Source organism: Jaculus jaculus, chromosome 18 (genome assembly GCF_020740685.1).
Source record: "Jaculus jaculus isolate mJacJac1 chromosome 18, mJacJac1.mat.Y.cur, whole genome shotgun sequence".
NCBI classification, from domain to species: domain Eukaryota; kingdom Metazoa; phylum Chordata; class Mammalia; order Rodentia; family Dipodidae; genus Jaculus; species Jaculus jaculus.
In genome coordinates this window covers 9,709,437-9,731,198 of record NC_059119.1, presented here as the reverse complement: position 1 = coordinate 9,731,198, position 21,762 = coordinate 9,709,437, and the positions used below count along the sequence as shown (strand labels likewise).

At 40.1% G+C, this 21,762-nt stretch overlaps 1 protein-coding gene across 1 annotated transcript in view; it reads left to right on the top strand.

Moving 5' to 3' along the window:
- Positions 1 to 21,762, top strand: part of Ctnna3 (catenin alpha 3) — a 1,402,587-nt gene that overhangs the window by 113,638 nt on the left and 1,267,187 nt on the right. Inside the window, exon 5 of the mRNA XM_045137244.1 lies at positions 2,560 to 2,679. Coding sequence (XP_044993179.1) covers positions 2,560 to 2,679 — 120 coding nt within the window. The remainder of the gene's footprint in view (positions 1 to 2,559; positions 2,680 to 21,762) is intronic.

Sequence of the window (21,762 nt, the reverse complement as noted above, 5' to 3'; positions counted from 1 at the left end):
ACACAGTCACTCACATACACATATGAAAAACACATGTTGTGTTATAAGGGGGGGGCATGAGCGGATCCTGGCTGTGTGTGAGCTGATGGGTAGAATTCACTCATGCTGAGGACCCTGAAAAGTCTTGCTATTCTTCATGGTCTGACTACCTTAGTCTTTCATCTTCTTTGTGGTAGAAGCTCCTCCATTACTGTCACTGATGTGTTTTGCTGTATGTCACGTTTTTCTTTTGTACTCTGCTTTTCACTTTGGTTTTGAGTTGAGCTGAGCTCTGGATACAGTTAATGAAAGGGTAGAAAGAGCCATAGATGGGGTTGGAAAGATGGCTCAGGCACTAGCTTGAAAGTACATAGATATTGTTGTAAAGCCCCTGTTCAACCAAGCTTCTTGCATCCCAGTTTACTCCCTTGTAGAATTGGAGTAGAAATAGGAACTCTTGTTGTCCTTATGAAGTTTCAGTTGGGAAACAAGGTACCTGGGAACATGTACTCCATAAATGCCAATGTCCTTTCCATTTCTGGGTTTCATGTCTAGTTTCTACTGTAATCTGCAAGTTCCTTTAGGGCAGGACATATGCCTTGTAGTCATAGTGTCTTGAACATCCTAGATGTTAATTAATGATCTGTTGAATTTAATTTGCCATCTTTTGATCAAAGCTTAGCTTAGCACTGCCATTTTCCATTTAATTTTCCTTTTTTGCCTTGGATTGAGATCAACATGTTGCCTTCATGAAATTGAATTCAGTAGAATGCCATTCTACTATGACTTATTCCTTAGAGTTTAATATACTAGGGATCAAATAACTTCTCTAAAAGTTTAATTACCTTCTATAAAATCTTATTAGCTTGTCACAGTCATTGTGGAGTTGTGGTGTGTTTAGAATGGTGAAGTCTCTGTCTGTAGAAATCTAGCTAATGATACAGATTAGGGAACATGGGAAATAAATGACATACACAGAGAGCAAATGAAGACTTCTTGAAAATTACATCACTTGGCCTTTTCAGTTACTAGCCCTCCCAAGTATGTTCTAATTCACTAAAATAAACCAAGAATTTGATTTCTTGTGAGCTCCTGGTATTATTATTTGTTGTCACCGTAGCAGCAGCAAGCAGACAGCACTCCCTGATCTGCTCAAGTGTGTCACTTTGCATGTATCTGGGATCTGACTTAAAAGTGAGCAGGAGGATTCTGACTCAGCAGAACCGATTTAATAACTCCTCTCGTGTGATTGAGCAGAAATGAGCAAATGTTTGCTGAACATGCCAATATGCTTCCATCATCAAAATGTTAGTTTTCCTCCCTTCTCAAAACACAAACTCGGAGAGCTCTTCCTTTCTGAAGTCTGCTGGGTGACTTATCCTGTTCAGATTTTCTACAGTGGAAAGCCAGGGCCCATGTCACTGCAAGAAAATATGCAAGTGGCTAACTTCATTAGTTTCTCTGATTGGAATGTAGGAAGTCATTATTTCCTTATGATTTGAATTAAATGTTCATCATAGTTTTTTCTTTTTTAAATTTTTAAAATTTTTATTAATTTGTTTGAGAATGACAGAGAGAGAGAAAGAGGGAGGGAGGAGAGAGAGATTGAGAATGGGTGTGCTAGGGCCTCCAGCTACTGCAAACGAACTCCAGAGGTGTGCACCCCCTTGTGCATCTGGCTAATGTAGGTCCTGGGGAATCAAGCCTTGAACCGGCGTCCTTAGGCTTCACAGGCAAGCACTTAACTGCTAAGCCATAAGCCATCTCTCCAGCCCCATTTTTTTTTCATAAAAGCAACAATGTAACTAAATCATGAAGGTTGGTTATGTTTTTTTTTTTTTTTTTTTTTTTTTGAGGTAATGTCTCACTCTAGCTCAGGCTGACTTGGAATTCACTATGTAACCTCAGGGTGGCCCCGAACTCGTGGTGATCCTCCTACCTCTGCCTCCCAAGTGCTGAGATTGAAGGTGTGCACCACTGTGCCTGGCTTTTTTTTTTTTTTAAATCAAGGTAGGGTCTCACTGTAGTGCCAGGCTGGCCTTGAACTCATGGTGATCCTCCTACCTCAGCCTCTCGAGTGCTGAGACTAAAGGCATGCATCATCACATCCAGCATGGTTATTTACTTTTAAAATTTCTTATCTTTCTCTCTCTCTGTGTGCTGCCTGTGGCAGCATCCAGGTTTCTGCTGCAAATGAATGCCAGATGCTTGCACTACTTTTTGCATTTAGCTTGTGTAAGTGGATTAGGAATTGAATGTGGGAAGGCAGGCTTCCCAAGCAAGTGACTTTAACCTCTGAGTCACGTTCCCGGGCTCTATTTATTTAATTTTAAAATGAAGCATGCTCTTTTTGTTGAAATGAGGACTGAACAGGCTTGTCATTCATATTATATTGGTCATACATTGATAGGATACTCTGTAAGTGTCCCTAATATTTCACTGAAAGACAACTAGGTAGCATTTGTGAGATGATCTGTATTACGGATGAGAGAAACTGAAGAACATTATTAATAATTGGGATTTTGAGAAAAAACTTTCTGCTATCTTAATGATCTGCCTTTCCCCCTCCCCCATTTTCAGTTTCAAAGAACATTCGAGTCTCTTAAAAATGTTTCCAACAAGTCTGACCTTCAGAAAACCTACCAGAAGCTTGGGAAGGAGCTGGAAAATCTGGATTACTTAGCCTTCAAACGCCAGCAGGTAGGAGTCAGTACTCTCCTTTGGTGGAGAATATAAGCCTTCCAGGCTTCCCACTGTCCTGCCAGTCAGAGGTGCAGGCGGCTCTGGGGAGACTTACCTTCTAATGGCTGGGGCAGAAATAGCTTGTGCTGGTTTGATCTGGTTCATGTGGCTTCCTACAGCGTTCAGTATGGTCCTTGCTTTTAGGCGTGAACGTTAGGGATTTCCGTGTGTGTCCTCATACCTCTTTTTAAAGGAAACTCCTGCTGGTCTGTGAAGGCCTAACAACCCCTTTGACGCTTCAGCAGTGCAAAGGAAACGTCTGGTGGCTTGGCCAGATGGCTTTTCTATTTGATAGGGTATATCCAAGGAGAAGAAAAAAAATCACTCAAAGGCCAGAAAAAAGGTGTGTGTATACAAAATTAAGGAAAGGAGTCATAAATCTGCTAGAATAGTAACTGATTTTTTTTCTCAATCTTTGAAGATGAGTAAAAATTTGGTAAATGTAATGACTGAAAGGAAGTGCATTTGTTTGGCCTCTTTGGATAGGCCCCAAGATAAACCCAGAGATAAGATCCATCTTTACAGGGCTGCTTGTAGAACAGCCACGGTGGAAATCGGCATTCATGATGACTCAAGTCTGTGTGTTGGAAATGGGAGACGCCGCCGCAGTGGCCACGCCGCGAGCTGGCGCAGCTCGGTTCTCTGTGCGGCCACTAGGTGTCAGGGTCGTTACGCTTTTGCTTTACTGGGTCCAAGCCGCAGGCTGCATGAGAATCAGGAGGTGCTCAACGATAGATGGTGTCTAGAAAAATGACTAAGGGGCTGGCCCGGCACGTGAGGGTCTTTCCTGTTACTGTGGCAAAGAGGGCGATATTCGTGCCTTTGCCCAAGTCACGAGTCTTGGCTCTTTTGGATGGGGAGTCTTCAAACTATATGTAGCCAAACCTCATTAAAAAAAACAAAAAAAAGCCTAGATGACCAAGAGGAGAACTGCATTTTCGCTTCTTGCTCTATTGTAGCCGTGATACAGTTTCTCTTTTATAATTGGATATTTAACCTTTCTGCGGCCTTGTTTTCCTAAGAGTTATTTGTTTTATAGAATGTTCTAGGGCAAATGGATTATTTTGATGCATACTTGAATTTAAATGGAAAAGGACACAATATTCATTGGAGGATTTCTTTCTCTCCTCCTCCTCCTCTTCTTTTTTTTTTTTGGTGGTCACTGCCGGCCGCAGCATTAGCATAATAACCCAGGCGGTTGGCTGCTGTAGACGAGGCCACAGTAAACTCCCCCAGGCGGCTGCTTAGCATTCACTCCCGGACTCACTGCCCTGGCTTGTTGCAACTTTTAGTACAGTTTTGTTTCCAAGATCCCATTTTGCGACCAAGGGGTGTTTGAGTTGGCAGGCGATAGTGGTGGTTGCTCTCTTTTTCTGATCCTTTCTCATTAGCACATTTTCAGTGATTAGAGTCTTACATTAGCTAATTGTGCCTTTGGAAGGAGGTTGAACGCTTCAAGGGCAGCAGGGTAGAACTCTGGGAGGATGGCATTGAGGAGGTAGGTAAATTGCCTGGGTATGAGAAGAGGGGCCACGTGGAGTGCTCTTACTCACATGTGCATATAAATCTTATATACTGCTGATTGAACTACACCTGCGTGTCACACAGTACGACAAAAACATTTATGAGCTAAGTCACTAAAAATTATGCTGGTAGAGTGAAGTTATTTAGTTATTTATTCTTTCTTTCTTTTTTTTTTTTTTTGAGGTAGGGTCTTACTCTCTAGCTCAGGCTGTCCTGAACTCACAACAAACCTCCGAGTGCTGGGATTAAAGGCATGTGCCACCACGCCCAGCTTGAAATTGTTTTTATGAGCAACATTCACAGATGAGAAAATCATGGAGGAAAGTAAGCCACTCTCCTAAGGTACACTGTGCTGAGGCGTGAAGCTGGGTTTCAAATTTAAGTCAGTCTGACTATAAACCCAGGTGAGTGTTTCTTGGGTGGGCAGTGTTTAAAAGGTCTGCACATCATCTTGGTGGGATTTGTTTTTAATTTTTAATCTTCCATCCTTTTCCTTTAAAACTCCAAAAATTTGTTGAACACATTCTAGAAAGTATTTTTGTCTGATTGGGAAAGATTCAGATCTCTGTAAACTTGCTAATCCAGCAAGAAAGCATCCTTGTTCTAAAGCAATGTTTAACTGTGATCACCATTCTTCATTGTGGTGGATGCAAGCTGCGGAAATACAGGGCCTTGATTGTCACCACCTTGGGTTGTGTATCTTCCCCAGTCTTCTAATACCTTATCCATGCTGAGGGCTCAGTAGATATTACTGGTGATGGTATTGATACGAACAAAAACCCATGCCAAAAGTTTTGGCCTCAGATTGTGGACAATTAAAACCAATGTTCTTTGCATCACTTGCAAAATTCCAGTGGGCACTAGGCCTTAGCTCTTATGTGCCAGAGGCTAATACATTGCTCCTTGCCTATGTATTGCTTAAGTCTCATGCTCATATACTGTGTTCTCCCCAGTCATTTCTTTTTTGTTTTTTGTTTTTTGCCTTTTTTTTTTTCTTGGTTTTTCAAGGTAAGGTCTCGCTCTAGGCCAGGCTGACTTAGAATTCACTATGTAATATCAGGGTGGCCTTGAACTCAAGGTGATCCTCCTACCTCTGCCTCCTGAGTGCTGGGATTAAAGGTGTGTGCCACCACGACCGGCTCCCAACTCATTTCTTAAACAAATGGAAAATTCCAATGTTACTTAAGCTCTTAAGTAATGAATGTACAGTCAGTCAAGTATAATCACTTTCCTGAACTCTTTCATTGGGTTTTATGTTCTGCTATTTTCTATGATAGTGTTTAATTTTTTATTAATATTTATTAATTTATTTGCAAGGGAGAGAGAGAAAGAGAGAGAGAGAGGAGAGGAGAGGAGAGGAGAGGAGAGGAGAGGAGAAGAGACAGATAGAGAATGGGTATGCCAGGGCCTCTAATCACTGGAAACAAAGTAGAGATGCATGTGCCACCTTGTGCATCTGGGTTTACATGGGTACTAGGGAATCAAACCTGAATCCTTAGGCTTTTCAGGCAAGTACCTTAACCACTGAGCCATCTCTCCAGCCCCTGATATTCTTTAAAATCATTTTTTTGACAGATTTCTTTCCTGGTACAATATGTACCCCTGGAGGACTTTGTTCTGCTTTTTTTTTTTAAGCTCTCTGTTTTGAAGTTACTGAGTTTTCTTAGGCATGGACTTAAAAAATTATTTATTTGAGAGAAAGAAGCAAAAAGAGACAAAGGGAGAGAGAGAGAGAGGATGCCAGGGCCTCCAGCCAGTGCAAATGAGCTCTAGACACATGTGCCACCTTGTGCTTCTGGCTTATGTGGGTCCTGGGGAGGGATTGAACCCAAGTCCTTAGGCTTCACAGGCAAGCACTTTAGCTGCTAAGCCATCTCTCCAACTCATGGTCTTTTTTTTTTCTTAAGAAATGAGTGCTTTTACTTCAGCTTGGGTGGGGTCCTAAGCATCTCTAAATCTCCTACATTGAAAAGGACCAGGTGGGGTATGGTGGTGCACACCTTTAATCCCAGCACTTGGGAGGCAGAGGTAGGAGGTTTGATTGCCTTGAGTTCAAGGCCACCTTGAAACTACGTAGTGAATTCCTGGTTAGCCTGGGCAAGTCCCGACCTCCAAAAACCAAGAGGAAAAAAAAATAAATAAAAAGGAATCAATGTAGAAAGTAGCTTTGGCTGGAGAAGGTAAGAGAGAAGGCCGTGGTGAATGCGGTGGAGGGTTGACTGAGATGAATCATTCTGAGGGAAGGTATGACACAGCAGCACTAACTTGAAATTTAGGAGGCTCATTCTGTTCGCACTGTGTGGAGTTCGAGATATTGGGGTTTATCTGCTTAGAAAACTTGCCTTTTTTTTTTTTTTTTTGAGGTAGGGTCTCACTCTACTCTAGGCTGACCTGGAATTCACTCTGTAGTCTCAGGGTGGCTTCGAACTCATGGAGATCCACCTACCCCCAGCTCCCATGTGCTGGGATTAAAGGTGTGCACCACCAGTCCTTTCAGCTGGTGCTACTGAGGAACAGCACTAACGAGCTCCAGTTGTATATGGAGCCTGGACTTACGTGTTAGTTTGAGAAGTTATAAATCAAGAAATTTTCTTGGGGCTTTGATTTGGTGAAATAAAATAAAATAAGGTTTGATAATTTAGACTGTAATTTAATTCCTTCCTCTCTTCTTCTACCCTTAATACTTATAATAACATTATAAAACAGATCCTATTTCTAGAGGCTTCTGAAGTCCTTTGTTATAAATTAAAGTTGACATTATTGAACTGAATGCTATATAGAATAAAGCCAATTTGCATATTGATGTGAAAATATGTGAAATTAAAAATTAAAATACTGTACTTCCGATACATGTCCATGTTGGAACAATTCACATACCCCTGATTCCCATCTCCCTGGTCATAGCATGTTATTCTGGCATTATTACCTTTACATAAGGTTTATATAAATTGGTATTTGGGCTATACAGTCCCTTTCTATTATTTATTTATCTATTATGAGAGACAGAAAGGCAGATATATAGAGAGAATGGGTTCACCAGGGCCTTTAGCCACTGCAAACAAAGTTCAGATGCTTGCACCACCTTGCGCATCTGGCTTTATGTGGGAACCGGGGAATCAAACCCAGGTTTTTAGGCTTTGCAGGCAAACACCTTAACCACTCTGCCATCTCTTCAGCCCAACTTCCAGTTTTAATATGAATAAATTCTGTGAATCTAATTTGTTGCATGGATGGGTATGTTAACCTGATTGCAGTGATCAGTATATATTTATGTAGTAGATGTGCTATATAAATATATTGTATATAGATATTACAAATCACCATTTTGAAACACTTTGCATATACTAAACCTGTATTTGTCAAATACAATTTTTAAAACTAAAAAAAAAAAAATTCCAGATGGACAATGATTAATCACAAAGAAATAATCCTAGGCTTCTTTTGGAACTCAAGAACTCTGAGGACATAACTGCATAGTGCTAGGTTTGTTAGCATACAGAGAAGAGGAAATTGAGAAATAAAGCACCAGCCTTCAACCAAATAAAGATATATGTATGGCAAGAAAATTTCAAGCATTAGGCCCCACCTTTTTTGCCTGGCTGCTTGTGCTACTCACTAGTGAGTGCCTCTTATCGCCTTTTACCTGGCTGTCCCCCCTCCCCCACCAGCTATTCACCTGTGCATGGATCTGTTCTGTTTGACCATCCTTCATGGCCACTGGAAACAAGTTCCATCAATCTTCCAATGTGGACTTAAGACCAGTAGCTGTCCAGGGCTTCAGTGCTGGGTTTCGGACTGCTGAGGTATCCATCCAGTGCACTGAGCAGCTACTGGATTTCTTGACCTTCAAGCCTGCAGACAGCTATTATTGGACTGCCATAAGCCAATTCCCCCCCAAAAAAATCCCCCCTATTTTTTGCTAAAAAAGAGAAAATTTCATGCATAAGGGACAAATAGATGTGCAATGATACTGTTGCCCTGGGAGAGGGGGTGTCTGTCTATAAGGACAACATAAAAATTGGTTTCCCAGCAGAGTTACTGTTGAGTTGGAAGCTATAGCTATTTTCCTGAAGGCAACTTTTTTTTTTTTTTTGCCTGTGCATATGTGTGCACTGTGCATGCAGGTGTGTGTATTTCATTGGTATGTTAATGGGCAAATGTGTTTATGGGGAGGTGCTCATACATGTGTGCACGTTGTATGCAGGGGTCAGAAGTCAATGTTGGGGTTCTTTCCCCCTCGTTCTTTTTTTTTTTTTTATTAGTTATGTACACAATGTGCATACAGCTGTGTTGGTACCATCCTTAGCCTTCTCCCTGTCCTCCCCCCTCCGAAGGGATCCTCCTCACTGGGGACTGTGGGTCATGCATTGTGGGGATAGCCATCAGTTATAGGGGAGAGGCAACGTCTCTGTGCATAATGTCCCAACTTGTGGCTCTGACAATCTTTCCTCCCCCGCTTCCATGAATTTCCCTGAGTTGTGCTGGGTTCTCTGTTGTTCTTTACCTTATTTACTGAGGCAGTGTGTCTCACTTGAACCCAGAGCTAGCTAATTCAGTGAGCCTAACTAGTCTGCTTTCTCTGGGTAGTGCCCGTGTCTCCCTCCTGAGCACTGGAGTTACAAGGGGGTCACCACACCCATCTGATATATATGTGAGTGCTGGGAATCCAAATTCTGGTCTTCATGCTTGCTGTCCAGAGCTTTATCCCACTGAGTCATCTCCTCAGCCTCTGAGGACCTTTAAAAATAAGAAACAAGGTTTCTCTTTTTCTGGAGTAGTTTATATGTAGTTTAAGAAAGACTAGAATTGGGGGCTGGACTGAGGGTAAGGTGCTGAGCTTTTGGGATAATATTTCTATCAGCAATAGATCCACATCAGTGGCCCTTGTTAGATGAACTATGTTAATTGCTCAGTTGGGAGAAAATCCTTTTCTTTCTCATTCTGTAATTATTTCAGCTCTCTTGGAAGAGCTCTGATTGAATTATTCCTTTTAAGAGTAAGTGAGCCAAAGAGTGCCACATTAAAATATTCATGTGTTTCTTAGGTGCCATTCTGTTTCTTATTTATCCAGTCAAGTAAAAATGATTATTTACGCTACTTATAAATATGTTTCTGAAGATCTCAAAGCATTTTGGGCATCATTTAAAAATTCATTACTAGGTATTCAAAATGTTGGACTATTCATCAGTGTGCTTACAAAAGTTCACACCAATCCAAGTATGTTTAATTCTGTCTACCACATATTTTATTCATTTGCACACTGCTGTTTTGTCTCAAAGTGAAAAAGATGATATTCCATTTATTTCTGTTTTCCTATCATCTACATATTAACTATTTATGTATTGATCAGTTATCTATGTACCTATCAATGTATGTATCTATATATCAATCTATTATTTATCTATGTACCTATATATCATGTATCTACCTATCTATTCTCCACTTATCTATTTATCATATTCTATCTATCCACTATCTTTCTGTCATCTATGTATCTATCATCAATCATCTATTTATCTATCACCTATATGTATATCTTCCCATTATGTACTTACCTATTTATGGATCTATCTATTCATTTATCTATCTGTCTATCATTGATCTCTTTCCTATTGAGATTCATTATTCAGGGTTATTCTGAATCAGTAGCATATCGTGAATTTATATTCATCTTCCCAGATTTCCAGTTTATTGCAATAGCCATCCAACCATTTTCACTACTTCATAAACTTCAGATCTTTATAGAGTGATTCCTTTTTCTATAAAGTCAGTAGAAAAAAACCTCAAGGAATTTTATGTGAGAACCTTGCTTTTTACTTAAGCAAATGATTAAAATGATGCACATTGATACGTTGGTTCTCCTTTTAAAAAGTTTGATTCCCACTTTGCATAGTTAGTGTTCATGAAAAGTAGCCCTCTTTTATTAAATGAGTAAGAAAAAAACATCTTAGGGACATATTTTGAGCCTAAGGTTTTCTAGTTTGTTTCCATCAGTTGTTTCTGGAGCTCAGTTTATAGATGGTACTTAGGTGGAAAGCTGTTGAATCAAGCACACACTAGCTCATTTTCATGCACCAGAAAAGTTTTATTAATTTTTTACAAGGTTGTTTGCTGTATGATAGTTTGCCTTGTGGGCAGCTTATAGCTACTTTATAGTAGGGAATGTTTATTGAAATAGTTAATGCTTTGTTATGGGTTGTTTTAAAATTTACAATGCTGATAAGAATTGCCTAGGTAGGAAAAAAAAAAAACAAAAAACAAACTCCAGCATTTCCATCAATTTGGTGCTCACTTGTACTGATCTTAAAATAAGAAGCTAACTTATACAATTATCAGGGAAAGCTGGCATTGAGGAGAAAAACTGGAAAAGTCCCAAAACTAACAATATCTTCTTTAGATTTCCTCTTTTGTTAGGATATACTAATTGTGCAAAACCATAGATTTCATCATGACATTTTCATATTAAAGTACTCTTGCTTGTGCTCCCGTTACCCTATTATTGGACCCTTTCACCTTTCAAAATAGCCCCCTTTTTACTTTCATGTTTTACAAAGCAATCTAGATTCTGCAGATGAAAGTCAACATGCTATCTTTGTCTTCCCTAGTCTTTCCTATTTGGCCCAATATGATACTGATCCCATTCATTTTGTTTGAAGCTGTCTTAAAGGTATTTCCCATTGGTCTAACTGCCTTCCATTGGGTCCCATTTCTTTTTAAAAACAATTTAGTTATTATTATTATTTTCAAGGAGATGGAGGGGGGAGAGAGAATATGAATGTGTGAGCCAGGGCCTCTTGCCACTGCAAATGAATTCCAGATATATGTGCCATTTTGGGCATCTGATTTTATGTGGGTACTGGGGATTCGAATCTAGGCTGTTAGGCTTGCAAGCAAGAACTATAACCACTAAGCAATCTTTCCAGCCCATGAATTTCATTTTTAAGCTTTTTTATTAACAACTTCCATAATTATAGATAATAAAACATTGAAAATTTCCTTCTCTTCCCCACTCTCCCCTTCACAAATCCACCCTCCACATATCCCCTCCCCCTCTCAATTAGTCTTTTAAAAATTATTACTTTTTTGGTTTTTAAAAATATATTTTATTTGTTTATTTATGAGAGAGAAAGAGAGAGAGAGAGAATGGGCACACTAGGGCCCCCAGCCACTACAAACAAACTCCAGATGCATGTGCTACCTTGTGCATCTGACTTATGTGGATCCTGGAGAATCAAACAGAGATCTTTTGGCTTTGCAGGCAAATGCTTTAACCACTAAGCCATCTCTCCGGCCTCATTTTTTTTTTTTTTTTGAGGTAGGGTCTCACTCTAGCTCAAGCTGAACTAGAATTTACTCTGACATCTCAGGGTGGCCTCGAACTCATGGCGATCCTCCTACCTTTACCTCCCGAGTGCTGAGATTAAAGGCATGTGCCACCATACCCAGCTATCTCTTTTATTTTTATGTCATCATCTTTTCATATTTTCCTCCTATTATGAGGGCCTTGTGTAGGTAGCACTGTGAAGTCATGGATATCGAGGCAAAAAGTTTGTATCTGGAAGATTGTTATTTAAGCAACCCTACCTTTCCTTTGGCTCTTGCATTCTTTCTGCTACCTCTTCTGCAACAGACCCCGAGCCTTGGAAGGTGTGATAGAGATGTCTCAGTGCTGAACACTGTGCATATGTCTGTGCTTAAGGTTCAGGAAGCTGAGGAAGAATAAGAGGGCAGTAGTTCAGTCCTGTGGTGTCCACTGTGAATTTGACAGACTCATCAAGGAGCACTTGGTACTGATCCACTTGCGTTTGTTTCAGAAAACCAAGCTAAGTCACACCTTTATAATATAACTAATGGAAATTATTATCTCAAGCACATTCCTGCCAGATACATGTATCTGGGATGTGCATCTCTACCTGTGTGAACAATTAAAAACACATCACAGTGGTTGTCAGTTATGGTTGTCTTTGTCAGGTGAAAATCTTCTTCCTACTGCTACAGCTTTCAGTGTCAATCTCAGTGCTGGGAGAATGCCTAGCGGCCACTGGCCAAATTTGAGGTGCTTAGATGAGACCAGCAGTTCTGATAGGAGAGTTAAAACATGCACATAGCAGCCATGCACCCTTCTGTAGATGTTAAACTTTTTGTTGCTTAAGAGCTTGCTGCCTGAGGGCTAATTTAATATGTAGTGAAAAGTTCAGTTTGTTCCTTTATTTTTAAAAGTCGTGCTAATTTTTGCTGTCTAAAATGTATTTGGACCATTTCCTCTATTTTAGAAGAAAGTAATCAGCTTTTACATTATATTTCATGCTCTAAATGTGAAGCAGTAGAAACAGTGCTGGCGAATGCATTTAGGTGAGGGAAACATTACCAGCATTGATGGGTTGCTCCACTCACTGATTTAGAAAGATTCTATGTATATTTGTATATGTGTGTGTATGTATGTATGTATGCATGTATGTATACATATAGCTTCATGTTCATATATTCTTGTTTCAAGCAACAAAAAACAAATGAATTAATCTCATTAAAAATTTTCAGTCAGGCCGGGCGTGGTGGCGCACGCCTTTAATCCCAGCACTCGGGAGGCAAAGGTAGGAGGATCGCAGTGAGTTCAAGGCCACCCTGAGACTACAGAGTTAATTCCAGGTCAGCCTGGACCAGAGTGAGACCCTACCTTGAAAAAAAAAACCAAAAAAAAAAAAATTTCAGTCAGTATTACATTTTAGATTGGGTATCTTAGAAGTTTTATAATGTAATTAGCTATTCTTTCTTCTATAGTCAAGTGACCTGTGTCACTATATTTAGTTTAATAATTTTAGTATCAGGCTGGAGAGATGACTTAGCTGTTAAGGCACTTGCTTGTGAAGCCTAAGGACCCGTGTTAGACTCTCCAGGTCCCAGGTAAGCCAGACGCACAAGGTGATGCAAGCGTGCAAGGCTGCTCATGTACACTAGGTGACTCACACATCTGGAGTTCGATTACAGTGGCTGGAGGCCCTGGCACACCAATTATCTTCCCCTCCCACTCTTGCTGTCACACATTAAAAACAAAAAGGCCAGTCTGTTGGACTTGCCTCAAAAAAAATTTAGTATCAATTATTTTAGCAAGATGCCAAAATATCAACCTATAATACATGTGTTTTTCTTTCTTTCTTCTCCTCCTCTTCCTCCTCCTCCATTTTTTTTTTCAAGGTAGGATCTCACTGTAGTCCCAGGCTGGCCTCAAACTCACAGCAATCCTCCTACCTCTTTTTCCTAAGTACTGGGATTAAAGGCATGTGCCAACCATACCCAGCTCTCTTTTAAAATTATATTTTATGAATTAACTTTAAAATCTTCACATGACTATAATCACACAAAGATAATATAAGCTAATATTCTCTACATAAATGCTGCTCGTAATATTATGGCATCTGGTAGCATCATAGTTCAGTATTTATCATCTACTCCATTAAAAAACCTTTGTTCCAAGAGAGCTGTATGAGCCTATTAGATATATACACAATTAAGTAGGTAATGATCTGTGGCTGCATCCACACAGCATCGGCAGATGACCTATGGCAGACTTTCCCAGTGTGGAACTGATTATTGGTAGGAAGTACTTGGATTATACATTGAAATTGCTCAGATTGTTTTGAAGTTTTTTTGGTTCGCTTTCAAGCTTAAATTGCATATTTTGTTTTAACCTGTTTGCTTAATGATGAAATTATTATATAGTTGGTTCCCCTTATCTGCCATTTCACTTCTGAGGTCTCTGTTACCCATCATCAAACCAGCCTGAAAATTAAATGGAAAATTTCAGGAATAAATAATTCATAAGTTGTAAACGATGTAGCATTCTGAATAACCTGATGGAATCTTGCACTTTCCTGCTTCCTTCTATTGGAATGTGAATCACATGTTGGTTGAGCATGTCCTGGCCTGCTAGTTGCTTAGTAGCTATCTGGGTTATCAGATGACTATACAAAACTGCAGTGTTTGGGTTTAAGTGATATTTATTTTACTTAACAGTGTGATCCAAAACACGAGTAGTGTATCAGTTACATTTTCTTTCTTTTTTTCATTTTTCAAGGTAGGGTCTCACTCTAGCTCAGGATGACCTGGAATTTGCTCTGTAGTCTCAGGGTGGCCTTGAACTCACAGCGATCCTCTTACCTCTGCCTCCTGAGTGCTGGGATTAAAGGTGTATGCAGTTACATTTTCATTGCTGGAATAAAACATGCAACTGAAAGCAGCTTATGCAAGAAAAGGGTTTAATTCAGTTTTCAGTTTCTAGAGAAAATTTCATCATGGCAGGGAAAGAATGGCTGAGCAGACAGCCAGGGCACCATATCCGGACACGTTAGCAGGGAGGGAGCAGCGAGAAGGAGCTAATGATGAACACACAGCAGGCTGGACTAATGAACCTCAAGGTCTACCCCAGTGACACACCCCTCGAGCAAGTCTCCATCTCCCAAAGGCTCCACCAGCTGAGGATCAACTAGGAGGCTTTACCACAAGAACACATGAGGTGATGGGCACATTTTACATTTAAACTGGGACAAGGGGCTGGTGATATGGCTTAGTGGTTAAGGCACTTGCCTGCAAAGCCAAAAGGACCTTGGTTTGATTCCCCAGTACCCATGTAAGCCAGATGCACAAGGTGGCACATACATTTGGAGTTCATTTGCAGTGGCTGGAAGCCCTGGCACGCCCTCTCTCTCTGCCTCTTTCCCTCTCTCAAATAAATAAACAAAAATAAAATGTTTAAATCAGTTCAGATAGTGATACTGTCAATTCACATGCCAAAGAGAAGTGGTAAAATGCTTTCTTTTTAAATGAAAGGTGAAATTCTCTTCTTAAGGAAAGAAAAAAAAATTCAATGCTGAGATTGCTAAGATCCATGACAAGAATGAATCTTTGGGAAACTGAGGAGAAAGAAATTGGTGGTATTTTTGCTGTTGCTCCTTAAACTTCAATAGTAATAGTTGCCATGTGTGGTAAGCACTTAGTTAAGATGGACTAAGTGTCAAACCCCAGAGCTTATGAGATCTGAGCTTTCCTGTATTCATAGAGACTTTGAAATATATTCCACTCTGGTAACTGCATGTACTCCCTCTAATTTAGATATTGACATTTTCTCTACTTACTCATTTCTGCATCCAAACCCTGGAGGTTACTGAAATTCTTTTTGTTATTTTTATTGGTATAAAATGAAATAATTTACCATGTGTAATAGTTGACAGCTAGTCAGTTATGTCTCCATTCTAAATGTACTTGTAAAGTTAAAGGTAATTTGATTTTGATCATTTACCCCAACTTTAATGTGACAGTTACTGACAATAGCTTATGATACTTTTGACAACTTTGATAATGATCACATGTGAATTTACCGAAACTGAATATGGAAAATTATTCCCAACTTTTGGAGTTTCCCTCGCTTGTCCTCCTACCTCCCTTTCTCTGCTCCTCCTCCCCTCTATTTACCTTCTCTCCCTTCTTTCCAGTGATGGAAGTGAAACACAGCACCTTGCACATGAAGGTTCATTGCTTCAGGACAAAGGCATCATTTCTTACCTTGAGCTGTGGCAGTAAGTCCTAGGAATGTGAAATAATGTTGCCCACAAAAGCTCTAAGAACAGACCAAAACACAAATGATGACACTGAAGAGCATGGGGAATTGCATTTATGGGATAATTAGGCTATTGAACATTATTTTTAAAATGAAATTTGGCATTAAAACATTAATTTTGGAGGTTATTAAACTGAAACTAGTAATTATATCAGAATAATAAGAAAAAGTAAAGACAGATATATAGTTTATGGAAGGTGAATTGTATCTCATCTTGAACATCTCTGAAAGTTCTGTGTATGTTACATGAATTATTATATCAGAAGTGATAGATGGCTTATAGTTATGATGAAAATTATGATCAGCATTTTTTACTGGCTTTATCTCATTGTGAACTTACACCAAAATTGATGGAGTTAGGATCATGCTAAAAATTCATTTCATTACATCTTATTGCAAGCAATTGAAAATTTACTCATAAGGGATATTATGCTTTCAAAACTATAACTCATGTTTTCTTTTTCTAAACTTTATTGTATAAACATGTTGCATATTGGTCATATTCCCATTAAGTTATACTCTTGTGTTCCCTCTTCCCTGCTCACATTCCACCAATAGTCCTCTGCAGTGGGTTACTGAGTATTGACTGTGGTGTCATAAATGCATCAGTCAATGTCTGTGGGGAGGACATTGCCTCAGAGTACACCTTTCTCTGTGGCTTAAATTCTTTCTGCCCTCTCTTCCCGAATGTTTTCTGGGCCTTGAAAGGCATGTTAGAAGTCTCCTTTAGTGTTGAGCTTTCAGCAGCCTCTGATTTTCTGCCTTGATGAATGCTGTGTCTCCTCAGTGTCTACCGCCATCTGCCTGGAGGAGGTTGTCAGGCTAGCAGTGAGAACAGCACTTATATTTAATCTGGTTCTTTCTCTGTGATGTTTTCTGAGCCCTGGCAGATGTGATAGGATGATCATTTTTCTTTTCTGAGATAGGGTCTCACTATATAGCCCAACGTGGACTGTTAACCTCTGTGTAGTTTAGCCTAGCCTTGAACTCATGATTTGTGTGCTTCATTCTCCCAAGTGCTGGGTTTACAGGTGTGTGCCACCATGGTTGGCATACCATAACTCATTTTATACCTAATCATGCATATGAATATTCTTCTTAATCATACTCTAAAAGTCAGATTTATAAAGGTTCTTTTGGATCAGGGCTGAAGTAAACAAGGAGTGAGAACTTCCTGTTGAAAAGGAAACTCAAATTACTCAACAGTAATTTGGAAGGTTTGGACTTTTTTTAAAAGGGGAAAATGCATTTAAAATAATTAGATAGCTTATTAAATCATAAAAAAAACTTGGATGTGGAACTGGTACTCAACAAATGTACTTCATTATTTAGAAAAATTATTTGAGGGCTGGAGAGATGGCTTAGTGGTTAAGCGCTTGCCTGTGAAGCCTAAGGACCCCGGTTCAAGGCTCAATTCTCCAGGACCCATGTTAGCCAGATGCACAAGGGGGCACACGCGTCTGGAGTTTGTTTGGCTGGAAGCCCTGGCATGCCCATTCTCTCTCTCTCTCTCTCTCTCTCTCTCTCTCTCTCTCTGCCCTCTTTCTTTCTCTGCCACTCTCAAATAAATAAAATTGAACAAAAAGTTATTTGAGAAAAAGAAATATATATATATATATGGATATATAGAGAGAATATGGAAGCGTGTAGCAGGGCCTCTAGCCACTGCAAACAAGGTCTAGATACATGTGCCACTTTGTGCAGCTTGCTTAGATGGGTACTGGGGAATTGAACCTGGGTTCTTAGGCTTTGCAGGCAAGTGCCTTAACCACCAAGCTCTCTATCTGGCCCTACTTCATTATTTTTAAACCTATTTTCTTCCTAAGTATTAACAGAAGCCACCACACATTCGTGAGTAAAATCCCTGCCAGTGTGTGTGAGGTCAGTTTGACAAAATAAAAAGGCCCACAGGAGTTGTCACACAGAAAGATAAATGCTGTGTTCTTTATGCATGGAAACCATTTTGTGTTAAAGGGGGTTGTAAAAAATGGTAGAATTATAAAGAAAGTCAGTTTATGGAAAGAACATAGATTTTTTTGTATTATGTAAATACTTTCTACCACAGTGCCCTCATATAAGAAACATACCATGCAGCATTTCACTTTAACAAAGAAAAATAGCCTAACAGAAGGATTTCTATTGCATGTGAATTTTCATTCATAGATTATTGACAGAGAGGTAGTGTTATGAGACTGTGTCTTCTGGGCATTCTTTAGCGCTGACTGTATCTCATCTCTGAAACATTTGGAATACCTGCTATGCAGGACAAATCTTTAATTGATTTATAATAATATATGATGGGTCTGTGACCAGGGTTGAGAACAGGTTCCATTTTGATAGGCATGTGGGTCCTAGTTTGACTCTGTCCATCCTTTCCTAGTTTTTTTTTTTTTTTTTTGTATTTGAGGTAGGGACTCCCACTAGCCCAGTATGATCTGGAATTTACTATGTAGTCTCAGCATGGCCTCAAACTCACAGTGATCTTCCTACCACTGCTTCCCTAGTTCTGGTATTAAAAGCATGTGCCACCATGCCTGGCTCTAGTTTTTTTCTTTTTAAAACTTTTTATTGACAACTTCTATAAGTACAGACAGTATCCATGATCAAAATCCCTTCCTACCCCCTGTCCCCCTCTCAAATCCTGTCTCCACTGAGTTCCTTCCTTCCTTCCTTCCTTCCTTCCTTCCTTCCTTCCTTCCTTCCTTCCTTCCTTCCTTCCTTCCTTCCTCCTTCCTTCCCTCCCACCTTTCCTTTCCTTTCCTTTCTTTTCTTTTCTTTTCTTTTCTTTTCTTTTCTTTTCTTTTCTTTTCTTTTCTTTTCCTTTCCTTTCCTTTCTTTTCTTTTCCCTCCCCCTCCCTCCCTCCCTCCCTCCCTCCCTCCCTCCCTCCCTCCCTCCCTCCCTCCCTCCCTCCCTCCCTTCCTTCCTTCTTTTCTTTCTTTTGAGAAAGGGGAAGGGGTGAGAGACAGAGAATGGGTGTGCCAGGGCCTCTAGCCAATTGCAAATGAACTCCAGAAGCATACACCACCTTGTGCATCTGGCTTATGTGGGTCTTGGGGACCTGAACCTGGGTCTTTTAGTTTTGCAGGCAAGTGCCTTAACTGCTAAGCCATTCCTCCCGGAATCCCTTCTTCTTTCCAACTAGTCTCTCTTCTATTTTGATTATTTTTTCCTCCTATTATGCAGACCTTGTGTAGATAGTGTTAACCTCTTTGAGGTCATGAATACCCCAGCTACTGTGTGTCTGAAGAAGGTTCTGTAAGCGCTCTTCTCCTTCCTTTGGTTCATACTCTTTTGGCCACCTCTTCCTCTGTGGCCCCTGTGGTAGAGATGTCTCAGTGCTGAACACCTCACTGTCACTTCTCAGCACTTTGGTGATTTGAGTCTCCCCAGTGATCATTGCCACCTGAAAAGAGAATCTTCTATATCCAAAAGTGAGAGTAGCATTAATATATGGGCATAAGCATAAATATTTTGAGGGCAATGTGGTGGGTATAATATATCCATTTAGTCAGTCAACAGTAGTAGTTTCCTCCCTAGTGTGATGACCTCCCAAGCCATAGGCTTTTGATTAGGTTTTTAGCACTAGGCAGGAATTCTCTCCCAATCAGAGAGCAGTTAGTTTTCCCCATATCAGACATGTTATCATTGTACCAGTTGGTACATTTGATCTGGCTGACCAGATGTAAAGCTTGCAAGGTCCACTGCTGGCTAAGGCCATTGATGCCTTTTCTCCCCCAACAGGCTGCATAGGTTGTTTTAGCATCTTCATAGCTAGTCAATAGGGAGGAGGTTTTCAGTTCAGCAACGTAAAGACAACAAGTCCTTGTTTACAATCAAAATGCATGTGGGGGACCTTAAACATGTTCCATTTTCTTTTTTTCTTTTCTTTTGTCCTTCTACCTCCCCCTGTCTTCTTTTCATTTTATTTCCATTTTTATTATTTAGTTTTGGTTTTTGGAGGTAGGGTCTCATTCTAGCTCAGGCTGACCTGAAATTCACTGTGTATTCTCAGGGTGGTCCCAAACTCACTGTGATCCTCCTACTTCTGCCCCCCCACGTGCTGGGAGTAAAGGCATGCACTATCATGCCTGGCTTTATTTTCATTTTTAAAAAATTTTCTCCCACAATGGGCCATCCATTGTAGAGGAACATTTTACATTAGGCTCAGATAATAAAAATGATAAATTCTTGACATCTTGCAAGGAGAGGCATGTAGACATACATGAGATGGTCTTCCTTCCTGTCATCCCAGGAAACAATCTAAGCTGAGGAGGGGATAGAAGTCTAAGTATGGTTTGTTTCTGTGCTGTTTTCTCACTACTGATTGCCACTTCCCCCAGCCCCACCCTACTTCCCCAGTAGGGGAGACATGATAGACCTCACTTCACTGAGATGGTAGTAAACAAATGGTCCAAGTTTGCCTTTTAGAGTAAATAAGTGTTGGAGAGTCTTAGGGGAAGAGCGACAACTTTCTTCCATTACTATCAGATCAGAGTTTTCAGTTCTGCGACAGTGCGGAAAGACATCAGAAAAAAAAAATTCTTTGGAACCAGAATATGGTGTAGAAATCAGTCAAGAGAGGGGATCAGGGAACCTGATCACACGGAGGACGAGGGAAAGCACATAGAAGTAGTTGCATGGAGGTAGCTTATTTCAGGATCACTAGTGGCCCAGGTGCAGTAGGCATTCAGAGAACCAGACTAGCCAGTTGCCTCTTAAGCAATGGCTGTTTGTGCTGAGAACCAGATGGGGGAAGCAGCACAGGGAGCAGGAGGCCAGTGAAGAACCGAGGCAGGTACAGATGGATGTGGAGAGGGCTGCTTTCCAGCTGCCCTGTGCTGCAGCTGCATGAACCTGCTCTGGCTTGGACTCATCCTTGGGGAAGAGGTATCAGGAGAAATAACTGAGAGAGATTTCAATCTTAATGTGATTGAGTTATAAACCTAACCAGACTGAAAAAAAAAATCACTGAGTTAGAATTAATGTACTTGAACAGAATTGGATGAAGTTTTTGCCCTGTGCAAAATGAAGTTTAGGGTAATACAATTATATTTTATTATAGAAACAAAAGTTAGTTTATTTATTTATTTTTGATTTTTTTGAGATAAAGTCTTGCTGTAGCCCAGGCTGACCTAGAATTCACTATGTAGTCACAGGGTGGCCTTGAACTCCTGGCAATCCTCCTACCTCAGCCTCCTGAGTGCTGGGACTAAAGGCGTGCACCACCACGCCCAGCAAAGCAAAAGTTTTTCTATTGTCTATTTGTGTTTTTGATAATGAAATTCTCTGTCCTTCTCTCCCTCCCTCCCTTCTTCCTTCCCTCCCTTCTTCCTTTTGAGACAGAAACTCATATAGCCCAGGCTGGCTATCATCTCACTAGTATCTCAAGGAGAAGATGACCTTGAACTTCTGATCCTCCTGTACCACCATGCCTCATTTATGTGGTGCTGGGACTGAGTCACTGAGCCACATCTGAAATGAAATTCTGTCTGCTATAAGGTTCCAAATGTAGAAGAATCCTTGTAGCATTTGAAGTATAGTAGTGAATTAGGTGAGGAAGAGGGAGAGAGGGAGAGAGAGAGACGAAGAGAGAGAGACTCTGAGTCTGCATGTACGTATGTGGTGAAGGAAAAGTCTAGCAATGAAGGCTTTATCATTTACTTTTACATTTATATCCACATTTGCCATAGCCAGCTGGGAGAGGAAGATTCATTTTGATTATGGTTAAAATGTAGGATGTTCAGTTAAATTTAAATTTTTGATCAATAAAGAACAGTTTTCTAATAATTTTTGAACAAGCATGTTTTGAACACTACATGGGGCACACTTATACTAAGGAAGTGTTTGTTATCAGTTGAATATTAAATTTAACTGTGAGTGATTTATTTTTATTTGCTAGATAGAG